Here is a 15,490-nt window from a genome sequence, read left to right as displayed (position 1 = left end):
GTTTGATATCATTTGTTTTTAACAGATTGTGCTCTATGAAAAGCCATATTTCACTGGCAAAAGCAGAGAAATCTACACCACCATGAGAGATTTCCTGTCAAAAGTGGACAAGCAACAATCACTGTTTATGTTCAGTGCAGGATCCATTAAGGTTATTGGAGGCTGGTGAGTGTTAAAAGTATTTGTAATTGAGAATGAAGTGGGGAAGAGTGCAAGAACTGAAATATTTACTGCACAGTATGCAGGACAGTATCTGACTTATTTTGTTGTATTTCTCTCTTTCTTGTGCTTGACTTACTCCATCTGTTTTGTAGCTGGGTGGGCTATGAGAAGGAGGGTTTCCGGGGTCACCAGTATCTTCTAGAAGAGGGAGAGTACCATGACTGGCGGGTGTGGGGAGGAGTGAACTCAGAGCTGCGCTCGGTCCGAGTCATCCAAGCTGTAAGACATACACAAAATAGATTTTAATATTTTGTATTTTTTGTATATGATAAAATTTGATACCATTTAGTTTCATTAAAATGCTATTTATATAAAAAAATCTAGTGTTAATAATAATAACACAATTAGGAATAACAATAATATAATACAAATTTTGAAAAGATTAATATATTATTTGTTACGCTGTCTGGTCTCTGTTTCCCTGAGTTTCCACTAGTGGTCTCACTTCCCCATAGGCACCTTAGCGTAGGCACTACAATTCCCACAAAGCCTTGTCCCTTCATCACAGTAATTGCGCTCCTGTTAATTGCACTCAGGTGTCTTCACTTGTTAGTCATTATTCTCCCTATATTAACCAGTCCTTTTCTGTTTGTCTGCATGGAGTCCTTTCTTTCCGTCACCCAGTTTCCTCGCCTTCCGAGTTCCTCTTCTTCCAAGTTCCCGTTCCTGTTCCCGTTCCTGTTCCTATTCCTGTTTGTTTGTTTGTTTGTTTGGATGGATTTTTGATTTTGACCTCTGCATGTTGGATTCTGAGTTGGATTACCCAAATAAACCCACACTGCGTTTGGATCTCTTGTCTTCTGCGTTTCACTGGGTCTCCGATCGTAACAGAAGGACTCCATCAATGTCGAGACCCAGCGGTGTGGGACTTCATTCCCATTCCCCAGCCAGTATGGTGGAGCGAAGGGTGAAATATTTTAAATTAACCACCCTCCGCCAAGAGGGCAATGAGGTGGGTGCTATGGCACAAATGTTCTGGTCCCTAGCTGAGAGGATGGGATATAATGATGCAGCCCTAAAGGACACTTTCAACACCGGGCTGGATGACCCGGTTCCTCGAATCGAAATGGAGCAGTTGGACGCTTATCAATCAATCAATCAATCAACCTTTATTTATACAGCCCTTTACAACACTCAAAGTGAACCAAAGTGCTTTTCAGGAAATATAAAATAAAAATAATAACAAAATATATAATGCCACAAAACAAAGTATATATAAAAAAAAAATTGTATGCCACAAAGAAAACACAAAATACCACAACAACTGCTATAAATTAAAAGCCAGTCTAAATAAATAAGTCTTAAGCTTAGCCTTAAAGAGGCCCAAGTCAGTGATTGTACGTAAATCAGCAGGTAGCTTGTTCCAGAGGCTTGGCCCAGCTACAGAAAAAGCCCGGTCATCCCTTTGCTTATAATTTCTGGGAGTTCGTATTCTATTTACAACATCGGTCTCCGTGGAATACCCCAGCCACACCTGTCTCTCCCGGTGGGATGGTCGATTCTAGACCGGGGGCTACAAACAGGAGGACCGCCAGCCCAGCACCACTGCACAAGATGGCCTCCAGCCCAGCGCCACAGCACAAGATGGCCACCGGCCCAGCGCCACAGCACAAGGTGGTCGCCAGTCCAGCGTCATGGCGCAAGATGGCCGCCAGCCCAGCGCCACAGCACAAGATGGCCGCCGGCCCAGCGCCACTGCCCAAGATGGCCGCCGGTCCAGAGTCATGGCACAAGATGGCTGCTTGTCCAGCGCCTCTGCACAGGATGATAGCCACAGTTGACCCTCCAGAGTCGAGTCAGGTTCCCGTTGACCCTCCAGAGTCGAGTCAGGCCTAGTCACCGTTGACACTCCAGAGTCAAGCCTAGTCACCGTTGACACTCCAGAGTCAAGTCAAGTCACCGGTGATCTTCATGGGCAAAGTCAATCACCGGTGCTCTTCATGGGCAAAGGCACCTCACCATTGATCTTCATGGGCAAGGGCAAGTCACCAATGATCTTCTTGGGCAAGGTCCAGTCACCAGTGTTCTTCATGGGAAAAGGCAAGTCACCATTGATCTTCATGAACAATTGCAAGTCACCATTGATCTTCATGAGCAGAGTCATGTCACGAATGATCTTCATGAGCAGAGTCAAGTCATCATTGATCTTCCTGAATCCAGTCTAAACATCACGGAACTACCAGAGTCTCTGCGGAACTACCAGAGTCTCTCCACGTCTCTGCTGAATTACCAGAGCCTCTCCTCGTCTCTGTTGAACTTCCAGAGCCTCGTCACGTCTCAGCTGAACTCTCTGAGTGCTCGACTGATCCTGTCGTGGCCACGGAGGCCACCCTTAACTTGTTCATGTTCTCTGCTTCAGACTTGCCTAACCAGACTGGCTCTCCTGTGTCATCGATCCCACTGTGGTGGTCTTCTGCGCCACACGGGTGGCCCTCTGCCTCGACCGCACAGATATGGTGGTCTTCTGCGCCGCCCTGGTGGGCTTCTGTCTTGACCGCACGGATGTGGTGGTCTTCTGCGCCGCCCTGGTGGGCTTCTGTCTCGACCGCACGGATGTGGTGGTCTTCTGCGCCGCCTTGGTGGGTTTCTGCCTCGACCGCACGGATGTGGTGGTCTTCAGCGCCGCCCTGGTGGGCTTCTGTCTCGACTGCACGGATGTGGTGGTCTTCTGCGCCACCCTGGTGGGCTTCTGTCTCGACCGCACGGATGTGGTGGTGTTCTGCGCCGCCCTGATGGGCTTCTGTTTCGACCGCACGGATGGGGTGGTCTTCTGCGCCACCCTGGTGGGCTTCTATCTCGACCGCAGGGCTCCAATTCCACCTTGCTCCTCTCTGGATTCCTGCCCTGCCGGCTCGGCCCTGGGGACTGAACGTTATGTCCTTCCTGGACTTGTGTTTTGTTGTTGTTTTGTTTTTGTTTTTTGTTTTTGCTCCTCTTCTCTCTGTTTCCATCTATGGACCTGGCCCTCCATCCCTCCCCCTTAACCTCTGCCGGTCCACCTCCCTCCTGGGCTCCTTGTTTTTGTTTTTCTTTCTGTTTCCATCTATGGACCTGGCCCTCCGTCCCTCCCCCTGATCCTCCGCCGGTCCACCTCCCTCCTGGGCTCCTAGCCTTTGTTTTTCTCTCTGTTTCCCTCTATGGACTTGGCCCTCCGTCCCTCCCCCTGATCCTCCGCAGGTCCACCTCCCTCCTGGGCTCCTTGTTTTTGTTTTCTGCATTTCTTGTCTCTGTTTCCCCATTTTACCTGGCCCTCCGTCCCTCCCCCTGGTCCTCCGCCGCTCCACCTCCCTCCTGGTCTCTGTGTTCCTTGGTCTCTTCTTGGGTTCGGGTGGAGCATCTGGTAGCTGCTCCGTGGAGGAGGAGGTAATGTCACGCTGTCTGGTCTCTGTTTCCCCGAGTTTCCACTAGTGGTCTCACTTCCCCATAGGCACCTCACCGTAGGCACTACAATTCCCACAAAGCCTTGTCCCTTCATCACAGTAATTGCGCTCCTGTTAATTGCACTCAGATGTCTTCACTTGTTAGTCATTATTCTCCCTATATTAACCAGTCCTTTTCTGTTTGTCTGCATGGAGTCCTTTCTTTCCGTCACCCAGTTTCCTCGCCTTCCGAGTTCCTCGTCTTCCGAGTTCCTGTTCCCGTTCCTGTTCCTATTCCTGTTTATTTATTTGTTTGTTTGTTTGGATGGATTTTTGGTTTTGACCTCTGCATGTTGGATTACCCAAATAAACCCACACTGCATTTGGATCTCTCGTCTCCGATCGTAACATTATTTTAATGTAGCACTGCTACTACTACAAATAATAATATTAATGATAAAAATAATATAATAGATGTTTAAATATATTAAATTAATTTCCATGAGTAGCTATAAATGCATATAAATATTTATACTGAAAATTATGGAAATTTTTTATATATATTATTATGTTAATATCCTACTACTAATAATAATAATATCAGTAAAACAATACATGTTTTAAAATATTTTAAGTAGAATTTCAGTGAAAACTATAAAGGTATGTAAATGGGGGAGTCGTGGCCTAATGGTTAGAGAGTCGGACTCACAATCGAAGGGTTGTGAGTTCGAGTCCCGGGCCGGCAGGAATTGTGGGTGGGGGGAGTGCATGTACAGTGCTCTCTCCACCCTCAATACCATGACTTAAGTGCCCTTGAGCAACGCACCGAACCCCCAACTGCTCCCTCGGCACCGCAGCATAAATGGCTGCCCACTGCTCCGGGTGTGTGTTCACAGTGTGTGTGTGTGTTCACTGCTCTGTGTGTGTGCACTTTGGATGGGTTAAATGCAGAGCACGAACTCTGAGTATGGGTCACTATACTTGGCTGAATGTCATGCCACTTTCAAATATATGTACTAAAAATATTTTTACAAATATACAAAATATAACTACTACTAATAATAACAATTATATAATATGTATTTTAAAAGTTTTTAGTAGAATTTCTGTGACTAGCTATTTATAAATGTAAATTTTTTGAAATGGAAATATAAAAAATGTTATTACATTAATACAATAAATAAAAAATAATATACATATTTATTAACTTCTGAATTAGAAAGAGCTTTATTGCCATGTTTGCTTACACACACACACACACAAGTTATTGTCTTGGTGACAATGAAGTTAAGCTTGCACAACATTTTGGTGTTTAGTGCACTTCATCATTAAAAGTTATTGTAAACTAAATTAATAAATGTTCAAAGTTATAAGTGTCATGAATCCGGTCTACTAACGTCCGTTCACTCATCCTGTCCTATACACCCTCTCACTACATGGACTCTCAAACTACAAAGATTGTTCCACTTTACACTGGACTACATATCACATCATCCATAGCATGTGATTGGTTACAGCTGTGTGCAATCAGTGCAGTGGATGATGGGAAATGTAGTCCAGGGTGGTAAGTGAACGGAAGTTAGACTGGATTTGTGACAATAAGTGTTTTTGGACTGTAAAATCTGCTTCCTGTAGGATCTATCTGAGCCCCTGCTGGTGTTATATGGGATACCTGAAGAGGATAAAGAGGAGAATGAAGAGCCTACATTTGAGGTGGCAGAAGCTGTCCCAGATGTGGAGCTGTTTGGGTTTGGCATCAACACCCACTCTATCCACGTGCTGAGTGGAGCGTATGTTCTGATGCCTCCATCTTTTGATGTAGCAATGTTTGAGTGACTAAAACTATTCCGCATACATTATCTGATAGTTATTGTCTTATTCCGGTCTGGTAGACCGAGCCATGTTTTAATAAGTATGTGAACTGATTTTTCTTTCTTTCCTCAGATGGGTGGCCTACTCTCATGTGGATTTCTCAGGTAACCAATATGTCTTGGAAAAAGGCTTCTACAACAGCTGTGAAGACTGGGGCTCTGTAGACAACCGCATCTGCTCCATACAGCCCATCCTCGCAGTAAGTCAGAGGTTTTATTCATTTATCAAATCCAAACACTTTGTGTGAGGACTATTCACTCAAATTGTGTGTGGTTGAATATGCTTTGCATAAGGAGTAGATATCAGAGAACTTTGAGAGGCGTAATCACTTTTTTATCTGGTAATTCATTGTAAATTCTTGTGTATTATTTCATAACCATCTGCAATTCACTTCAACCAGATGTTAAATGTGCTGAAATAGTATTTAAGTATTTCACTGATATTAATTATTTCACAGCCATGAATTCCCCTATGAATCTAATTTTTTTTATATTATGTGCTTGATTTCATTAATAAGGTTGTTCTTGTGTATTTCAGGCACCTAGTGAAGGACCCAGCTTCAGAAATGAGGTAAGCTCTTATGAGTCTCTTATGCTCACTAAGGCTGTGTTTTTTTGATCAAAAATACAGTAAAAACAGTAAGATTGTGAAATATTATTACAACTTTTTTCTAAATGTAATTTATTCCATTGGTGGAAAAGCTGAATGCATCATTCAACATCATTACTCCAGTCTTGGAGTAATCACATTTTTTTTTCAAATTATTCTAATATGCTGATTTGGTGCTCAAGAAACATAATTATTAATGATGAACAGTTGTCCTGCTGAATATTTTTGTGGAAACAGTGTAGAACTGCATTTATTTGAAACAGAAATCGTATTTAAAAGTGTTAAAACTTTTGAACAGCAGTATGTAAAGGAAATCTTTATCATTAACACACTGCATTTAATGAAACATTTGTCCTCTCTTTTCCTTTGCTGCAGGTGCTGCTCTACTCCGAGCTGGATTTCCAGGGCACATGTAGGGTGTGTCATCAGAACCAGGGCTGTTTGCCTGAAAGTCTCAGTGTCAAGTCCTGCAGAGTGGTGGGAGGAAGGTTAGTGAGAAAATGTATACATTTACATGTATACAGTTGCTCCATAATGCATGTAGACACATATAACTGTAATCATTAGATTCAACATGCATTACTTTCACTATATTCATGATCAGATGTCTCTTCAGATTGTGACACTCTGAGTATGTATGTCTCTGTTCATTTCAGTTGGGTGTTATATGGAGGAGAGAAGTTCACAGGAAACATGTATGTTTTGTCTGAAGGAGATTATCCCAACCTGACCAGCATGGGCGTCCCAACTGACTACAGCATTCGCTCGGTCAAAGCAATTCCAATGGTGAGCAGAAACTCTGCTTTCTTAATATGTTTCTGGAAAAGGAAGTGGTCAAATGATCTGAGCCATGATCCATTGAGAAATCTGTAGACGATTCATTTAACTACATGTAGCTCTCTTTGTTTGCCTATCTGTTCCCCCTTTAGACATTTTCGGTGCCGTCAATCTCACTCTTTGGACTGGAGTGCTTTGAAGGTCGGGAGGTCACAATTGGCACACAGATTTACAACATGTGGGAGGAAGGATTTAATCCACATTTCCTCTCTGTTAGGGTCAACAGTGGCTGGTAGGTTTGCAGGGCTGCTTATTAGTAGTACATTTGAGCTTTCATGTCTATTTTGTATGAGATTTTTAACATATGTATGTTAAAACCACATCAATCTCTTTGCAGTTGGGTGTTATGTGAACATAGTAACTACAGGGGGCGCCAGTACCTTTTGGAGACAATTGAAATCCAAAACTGGAGTAAATTCAGCTCTCTGTCCTGTATCGGCTCCTTGTATCCAGTCAGACAAGTTAGTATCACAGAGTATTTCTTATGTATTTCCTATCATTTGTATGTCCATTTTTTAATTGTTTGTTTATATCCCTATAGAAACAAAGACTGTTCCGCATCAAAAATAAAGAGACGGGCCACTACATATCAGTGCAGGGTGGTGTTGAGGACATGAAGACAGGCCGCGTGGTCGTCACAGAGCAGGTGGAGGGAATGAGTGATATTTGGCTTTATCAGGACGGGCTGATCAAAAACAAGGTGCTTTGCACACCATGATGTTGATGAATAATGCATGTATGGTTATTCATTGTTTACAACTTCTTCAAGTCACCCCTTCTCAGATTTTTTAAACGTATGCTCTCTTTTTGTCAGCTGGCTCGAACCATGAGTCTGCAGGTGATGGGTAATGTCGAGTCAGGTGCTAAGGTGGTGCTGTGGACAGAAACACGTGTGCCAGTGCAGACGTGGAGCGCTCAGGTCAGCGGCACAATTTCCAGTGTCACCTTCCCTGGAATGGTGCTGGATATCAAAGGTAAACTATAGTTTGATGCTTTTTGTACAAAGTACAAGATTTATTACTGTATATTGTACCTATTTATTTTATTATTTATTAAATGGCAATTTATTTACTATTAATTATGAAAAATATTATTGTATTCCTATTCCTATTAATGTATTAAAGATTACATTCTTGTTTAGAATTAAAAAAAAAGTAAGGGTAGTTGACATCAATAAAGCAGTGCCGTGCCATACTTCATCCAAATTTATCAAACAACCTTTGCTGATCTTGATTGGTTAAGAAACTTCGAGAAATATTTAAATTTATTATTATTAAGTATACTGCAGTATAACACATTTTTCTTGAAAAAATTGAATTGTTTATTATAAATCTATATTATGAATAAATGCAGCTTCTGTGTTCTTACCGGCCCTACATTTTTGTATGGTAGTGTATACTTTGTCTTATAAATATAAAATATTTACATTTCTTTATAAATATATGTGTTTCTACCTAAAATCTAGATGTTGGCAACACTAAAAATGTTCTTCATGCAATCTAATTTGTCTTTTTTTTTTTCTTTTTTTTTTACAGGGGGTAAGACATACGACAAACAACATTTAGTGATTCGAGAAGAGAACGGGGAACATGCCAGTCAACAGTGGGAGCTGGAATTTGTTTAATCGCACCACTCTCTTCTTTATCTGATCCCCCTCTCCTTTTGAATCCACCCATCTGTCCTGCCCCAACAATACAAACTCTACCTGTGAACTGACATATGACACTTTGAGGGCACCAGTGAATCATCCTTACATACAATCAGAAGATGCTAGGTGGGGGAAATTTTTCCTGTTATTTAATAGGTAAAATGAATCATAGGTAATGTATTGCCATTTAAAAAAAAAAATGAAGCAGAGGTCAAATATCATTCAGCATGCTAGTTTTCTGGATTGTGAAACATAAAGCTCTCGTCTGTGACGTGTCTTATTTGCACATAGTTTGAATAAACCATATTACCTATGGTTATTTACAAACTGTTGATGGTGCTGGTGGTTAAGTCACTTAGAAACTTTTTTTTCTGTTTCCCTATACGTCACATGAGAATGTCATCATTGTATATGTTTCCGGCAACTTTCCAAGGATTTTTCATTTCTGCTCATTTTATTTGTTTACAAGCTTATGTTGTTTTGTCTCAACTTTTATTTGACATATTGGGTATACTTTAATAGCAGTGTCTGCAATTAGTTTATAGTCATTGCAAATGCTACCAGAGTGAATTCTACCAGATTTATGTCTGTCCTGTTGTTTTAAATACCAAAAAGTGTGCTCATGTCAGTCAATATAAAGTCACCATGATTTGGAAAACTTTATTATGTATAAATGTTATTTTCATAGTACAATGTAAAAATATTATGTAACAGGGAGTGGTTTTAATTTTGTAATAAAACTGTGAAAAAAAAATCATGTCTTAATTCATCAAATGTTGGCTATTGATGTTTTGCTATTTGTGTTCATTTAGAACGGTTCTTCAAGAACAACTTGTACAGTATTGGCATACATATCCAGCAGTGTATGTTTATTCGTTTTAATCAGTTTAACTTGGTTTTGGAAACATGCTGCCAGACTGGATGACTTGTGTTAGCCTGAGATCAGATACGATCAGTGACACTCGAACAGTGACAGGACTGGAGTGGTGAGGTCAAGAGCGGCGTGTTTACTACGTGTGTAAAGATGTCTGATAACGGCTGCTGATGAATGACAAGTATGCAGATGCGTGTGCTGGTGCCATTTTGTTTGTTCAGGTCTACAAATCAAAAGCCACACCTGATGATGTTGCTCTTGCAGGTGGAAGTAAATTCTCGTGATATTTTCAACATTTTTACACGTTTATGTACACATGCAGTTACATGCATGTTCAGCTCCAGTAACTTCTTTGTTGACTTTAACAACACGTTCACACATTTCTCAAATTACAACCTGTTTTATACAGCTTGTAGCAAATAACTGACATTGAACTCTGTATAAATGTACATCAAAATGTGTTCGAGAATTCTTTTTCGAACAATCTTTAATTCAGAAATGTTGTTTTTGGGAGGAATCTGGTCAACTGAGTCTTCCAGTTTTTTTAAAGTCTCAAGGTTACACCCATGGGATATCTGATCTGATCTGATCTAAGGCATTTATAGGTTTTTCAGTTTGAGGCATTTTGTGCTTCTTGCAGCAGACGAGTGGGGTACGGTTTTCATTTTGTGTTATTAAGTTTGAGAGAGGACAGATCAGGAGTTACTAAAAAAAGCTGAAACTCGATCTCACCTGAGACTGACATCTCACAGACACTCATTCTGAGTCTTCAGCATAGGTAAACCAACTTAAATAATCATCGCTGTCTCAGTAATCTTTTTTTTTAAGTTAGGTAAAACTTTTTAAACTAATTTCATTTTCATTTGCTTTACTCCTTTTGTCAGAAGGATAGCTCGAAGCATATTTGAATTTAATTTGAACACATAGGCCCTATGTTAAGTGAGAATGAAGTTAATTTCTTTGTTTATTATTTTTCACAATTTTTGCTTAACAAAAATATTTATTTACAATATTTTTGAAGAACAGTGGTCTTTCTGAGGTTTTGTGCTTGTTTTTTGTTTTGTTTTTTTGTTTTCTTTATTGTTTTTTTCCCCATATACACTTTAAGAATTATTTCTCATTAAATGAGTCGTAAATTAAACAAGGATTATTGGACTATGTTTTACATCAAAATACTTTTCAGTTTTTTTCTACTTAAAATATTATGTATAATTCGTTTTTACTTGCCATTTCTTTAAAATCAATTGTGGAAAATTGTTTCCACACCATTTTTTTGTGCATAACTTTTTTTTTACATTGACAAGGGGTGACATGGAGCCAGAGGCTAACTCACAGGAAACTTCTCCACTCACGGTAAAATGTTTGCATCTGTACCTTCTTCTCTGTATCACTTTTTGTGTAGTACTCATTGTTTGTCACTAAATCTCCTGTTTCTTTTTCGAATCATCTTCTCAATACCATTTTTCTTTTACATCAGGATTCTTTTCTTTCTTTACAATCTCCATCTTCCTCTTTACATTGCCTATATTTTTGTCATCCCACAGTCTGCAGCCATGTGGTGGGGCACCCTGGGGTCTGTTCGGCCTTTCCCAAATTTCCGTCCCGAGAGAGATGCTACAGTCCTTCACACTGCACTGGAGAAGAAAGGTACACTTATATCAATGCTCATGAGGCATGATTGTGGTAGTAAAAGTCAATCTTCTAGTATTCTATCATATTTAATTATTTTCATTTCAAACTACCAAAACTTTTTGTTAAAGATGTGAGCACCATTGTGAAAATACTAACCAATCGCAGTAATGCTCAGAGACGATCTCTTGCCCAGGTCTACAAGAATTTCTCACAAAAGGCAAGTCAGAAACAAATCGCCAAATACTATAAGAAGTGACTAAGTAATATAATACATTATATAGTGACTAAATGTCCTACAAGGGTAATACAATTTCTAACATCTAAAAATAAAGAAAGGTTTGTGAGGGTTTGGCTTAGGTTTTAGAGGATATAAAATATAATGAACTCAATCAATAGAAGTCAATGAATAATTCTCATCATCTCATCTCAAATGTGTGTTTGTGTGTATGTGTGTGCTACAGGAATTAGACGCAAGTCTGAAGAAGGTTCTTTCCGGTGATCTGCAGTCTCTGATACTTGGACTGATGATGATACCAGAGAAGTTTGAGGCCCATCGCTTACGCAAAGCCATGGAGGTTTGGCGTTAATCCCTTATATAGGGCTAGTCTTACAGTATGCAGTTACGTGTGTGTGTGTGTGTGTGTGTGTGTGAGAGAGAGAGAGAGAGAGAGAGAGAGATTATCAGCATACATTTAACTATAGATCGACATCCACTCAGACTGTATTCCTTTTTTGTGTGTTCAGGGGGCTGGTACAGATGAAGAAACTCTTTTAGAGATTTTGTGCACAAGGACACCACAGCAGCTCTCTGACATCAGGGCTGCATATAGTCAAGGTGCTTTAGGAATTATTTTACAATATGTAACAATGTTGAACCTTTAAATGTAATTAATGCAATTAAAAACCTCTTGGGTTTTTTTTTTTTTTTTTTTTTGGGAACATCTCACTTTTAACCCTGCTCTTATTAAATTAAACCATTGCATACTGATAAAAAAAAATAATAATAGTAATAATAATAGTTTGGCAACACAAAAATGCTGTAAATTACATTGGCATTTGTGGGAAAAGTTTGGGGTCTGTTCATAATTATTATATATTTTTGTTATGAATAAAAAACAGCATTTATTTGAAATTCACTTTTTAGATAGCAGTGTAAAAGACTTTCCTGTCATGTTTCAATCAATTTAATGCATCCTTTTTTGAATAAAAGTGTTAATTTGTTTAAAAAATAAAGCTTACTGACCCCCAAATGTTTAAACGCTAGTGCATACGTTATATATGCTATAAGAATTGAATATAACAGTGAAAATTGCATACATTTTCTATCAGTCTGTGTTTAAATGTTTCAAAATTGTCACTTTAACAGAGTATGAGCGGGATTTGGAGAAAGACTTGATAAGTGAAACCAGTGGAGATTTTGCAAAGCTCGTTGTGGCATTGTTGAAGGTAACGTGTGTTTCATCCTGTCCTAAATCTCACAGTTTAATATTTACCATCAAAACCGTTTTTTTATTATGTTGATACGTCACCACCATGTCAGTATCTCTTATGCGAGTAATCGTGTTCAATCTCTCTGTTTCTCTCTCTCTCTCCTTTATCAGAAAGAGAATGGGCCAGGGATTATTGACCAGGATATAGCAGTGAGTCCATATATATTCAAAAAGATTTCTGTCTCTCTCTCTCAAAGGACTGCTTTCATGTCATATCAAGAAATGTAGCTGATAAAGATTTAACCATTAAAACCTATGTTGACTTTGCTCTGTTTGATCTGTTGCACTGCAACGGCCAGTGATTGTTCAGTGACCTCTAGCTGACCCCTTAAATAGTATTCCGATTGTGGATATTTCGGCTCAGTTAGATCACAGATATCTGTTTTGGATATCCATATTGGATGACAGGTATTCAAAGATTTCTAAGAAGTCCACTCAGATAAGTTGCATATGTCATATACTTGATTGAATTGTGTGATTGAAATCAGTATATTTTCATTTTGTTTTACAGTCTTTATCTGAGGAGCTGAAAAACAAGAAACCTGCAGCTGACATTTGGATCAGATTACTCACCACAAGAAACCCAGACCATCTTAGAACTGGTGAGTTCTGATCTAGTTATTATTTCAGGGACAAAATTGTTGGAAATTCAGAAGATAAATGTGGGAAACTGTTCCTTAAGAACATTTAATTAACATTTAATTTAATCTAGGGATTTTATATTTTAAGGTATTTTCAAATTTGACAGCTTATACTTATACTACTGAAATTGTTGTGCATGAGATGTGTCAGAACATTTCATTATTACTGATTAATATCTGCCATTATTGGCAGACCTAGTGTTTGGAAAGGCTGTCGTTTCCTGTATCCTTGGTACAAGTAATTACTTATGTAACGTTTTTGACAAATTTGACTCATGCAAATCCTTGAAACATGACCATATGTACAATTTAAGCCTTCTTGTATAGCAACAAACAACAAATATTTCAAATGTGTGTGAACATTTCTACTTCAGTGCTGGAAGAACTGGAGTTTGAGATAGGCCAGACAGTGAAGGACACTTTAGAGGGACATTTTAAAGGAGTCCTCTCTGGAGACTTCAAAAAGGGCTTAAAGACACTAGGTAAAACTGTTTTTTGTTTGAGGATGTATTAATGTGTGTGTGATCAATAATTGTAAATCCACACAGCATTTGCAGTTCACCTCTTTCTTCTTCTCTTCAGTGCAATGTATACATAACCAATATCTATTCTTGGCACAACGGATCCAAACTATGAAAGTAAGGTTTTTTTTTTTTTTTTTTTTTTTTTTATTATTTTAGAACTATCTATATCTTTATAAATGTTGTCTAAAAGGCATATGTTAATTAATGCCATTTCTAAATTATTTAGTTTAAAACTTTTGCCAGCATTTCGGGCGCCAAAGAGTAAAATAAAACCTAAAACCACCTATATGATGGGCTAAATATTGGCAGCTATGTATCAATGAAAAAAATATTTCCTGAAATACAACTTGCTAAATCCATGCAAATACAAAACGGGAAGTTCTTTAAAACAAATATACAACTTTATACAAATACTGAGATCACTGCTTGTTTATACACTGTATAATGCTCAATGGCCCACAGACTTTTTTTTTTAATGACAATTTCAATAACCTAGGACTGAATATAAACCTAACAGACCACTCAGATCATTAGGATTGAGTCAGTTAGAAATACCAAGGGTTCACACAAAACAAGGGGAATCTGCTTTTTCTGTTTAGCTGTGCATTTATTGAATGAGCACTGCGCTACGTCTGAATTGTATTTCATGAATTGCACTGTATATTATGTAGGCCTACCTCAAAATGATTGCACAATCTTAAATTCATTTTAAATACATGTTTAAATAATTTTCAAAATTTTTAAATTCCTTGTTTTATTTTATATGATTGTTTTACTTTCTTTTTTGTAAAGCACTTTGAGTTACCATTGTGTATGAAATTGCCTTGCCTTGCCTTGCCTTTCCTTTCCTTTCCTTGTCTAAAAATATGTGTTGACATATGTGTCCTGTACTCTACAGTCATCGGTGGTCCAGGGTGTGATGGTGGCTCACAGTGAGGAGGATCTACTGAGAGTTAGAGTGGCATACCTTCAGTCAACGGGGACTTCTCTGTACACGGCCTTACAGGTCTCCACACACACACATCTTTAAACCAGGCTTTACTATCATTGTTAATTCCAGCTAAATAATGTTTTTGTTTGTTTTTTTGTTTTTCTTGTTTTCTCAATAGAAGCAGTACAAAGGTGAACTCCAGCAGGGTTTGTTGGCTATATGCCGTGCAGAAGATTAGAAGAAGTGCTGTATATGATGCAAATAAGCATTTTTACATTTACGTGCACACAGTGAAAGCACATTCCATTCATTTTAATAAAAAAAACTTTGTTACTGAGAATTGTAGTACTGTTCTTTACAAATCCCCGTGGAAGGCAATAGAGTTTTAATAATACAATTTTGCATTTTTTAAATACAATTTTCAACTTTTATTGTCAGTTGACTTTTTTCTCATAATTTTCATGACTTTTTATGTCAAAAGTTTGACTTCTATATCATAATTATGATTGACAAAAGCATGCTTTTTTATGTGGCAGAAATGGTCTTTCATAGCTTTCACCTTAAATCTCTGGTTTATTTATTTATATTATTGCCCATAAGAGTTTTTAAGATTAAGCATAACAAACAGTTGTTGTAGGCCTTAATTCAGTGAACATCTCTTTAATTTTAATTTTACAATTTTCACTTTTGTTTGAGGGGATATTTTGAGGGGAGTTATATACATTAGTAAATTATATATACATATACTGATATTAAAAATTTTGGGATCAGGAAGATTTGTAATGTTTTTTTACAGATCTCTCTTCTGCTCATTATGGCTGTATTTTATTATTATTATTATTATTATTTTT

At 38.4% G+C, this 15,490-nt stretch overlaps 2 protein-coding genes across 2 annotated transcripts in view; both read left to right on the top strand.

Moving 5' to 3' along the window:
• Window positions 1-9,301, top strand: part of crybg2 (crystallin beta-gamma domain containing 2) — a 39,606-nt gene extending 30,305 nt beyond the window's left edge. Inside the window, exons 11-22 of the mRNA XM_059509443.1 lie at window positions 26-165; window positions 315-441; window positions 5,217-5,371; window positions 5,526-5,652; window positions 5,991-6,023; window positions 6,438-6,550; window positions 6,719-6,848; window positions 6,992-7,131; window positions 7,237-7,360; window positions 7,441-7,599; window positions 7,714-7,873; window positions 8,435-9,301. Of these exons, the coding sequence (XP_059365426.1) occupies window positions 26-165; window positions 315-441; window positions 5,217-5,371; window positions 5,526-5,652; window positions 5,991-6,023; window positions 6,438-6,550; window positions 6,719-6,848; window positions 6,992-7,131; window positions 7,237-7,360; window positions 7,441-7,599; window positions 7,714-7,873; window positions 8,435-8,523 (1,497 nt within the window). The 3' untranslated portion in view covers window positions 8,524-9,301. The remainder of the gene's footprint in view (window positions 1-25; window positions 166-314; window positions 442-5,216; window positions 5,372-5,525; window positions 5,653-5,990; window positions 6,024-6,437; window positions 6,551-6,718; window positions 6,849-6,991; window positions 7,132-7,236; window positions 7,361-7,440; window positions 7,600-7,713; window positions 7,874-8,434) is intronic.
• Window positions 9,302-10,159: 858 nt separating this feature from the next.
• On the top strand, window positions 10,160-14,970 carry LOC132104689 (annexin A2-like). Its single transcript, XM_059510252.1, has 13 exons — window positions 10,160-10,199; window positions 10,726-10,774; window positions 10,966-11,068; window positions 11,182-11,270; window positions 11,515-11,628; window positions 11,798-11,888; window positions 12,420-12,499; window positions 12,655-12,693; window positions 13,055-13,145; window positions 13,559-13,666; window positions 13,767-13,822; window positions 14,607-14,714; window positions 14,818-14,970. Exons 2-13 carry the CDS (start codon window positions 10,733-10,735, stop codon window positions 14,875-14,877), a joined length of 981 nt encoding a protein of 326 aa, XP_059366235.1. The 5' UTR covers window positions 10,160-10,199; window positions 10,726-10,732; the 3' UTR covers window positions 14,878-14,970.
• The last annotated feature ends 520 nt before the right edge of the window (window positions 14,971-15,490 follow it).

The sequence above is a fragment of the Carassius carassius genome, chromosome 25 (genome assembly GCF_963082965.1).
Source record: "Carassius carassius chromosome 25, fCarCar2.1, whole genome shotgun sequence".
Lineage (NCBI taxonomy): Eukaryota > Metazoa > Chordata > Actinopteri > Cypriniformes > Cyprinidae > Carassius > Carassius carassius.
The sequence above is the reverse complement of the archived record's forward strand: the minus strand, read 5'-3'. Positions and strand labels throughout refer to the sequence as shown.

Excerpts from the sequence above, each read along its gene's own strand:
- LOC132104689 (XM_059510252.1), top strand. The coding sequence starts at position 10,733 with ATGGAGCCAGAGGCTAACTCACAGGAAACTTCTCCACTCACG. Across the intron at positions 11,069-11,181 it reads CACTGCACTGGAGAAGAAAG|ATGTGAGCACCATTGTGAAA; the intron begins GTACACTTATAT and ends TTTTTGTTAAAG. Across the intron at positions 11,889-12,419 it reads CAGGGCTGCATATAGTCAAG|AGTATGAGCGGGATTTGGAG; the intron begins GTGCTTTAGGAA and ends TCACTTTAACAG.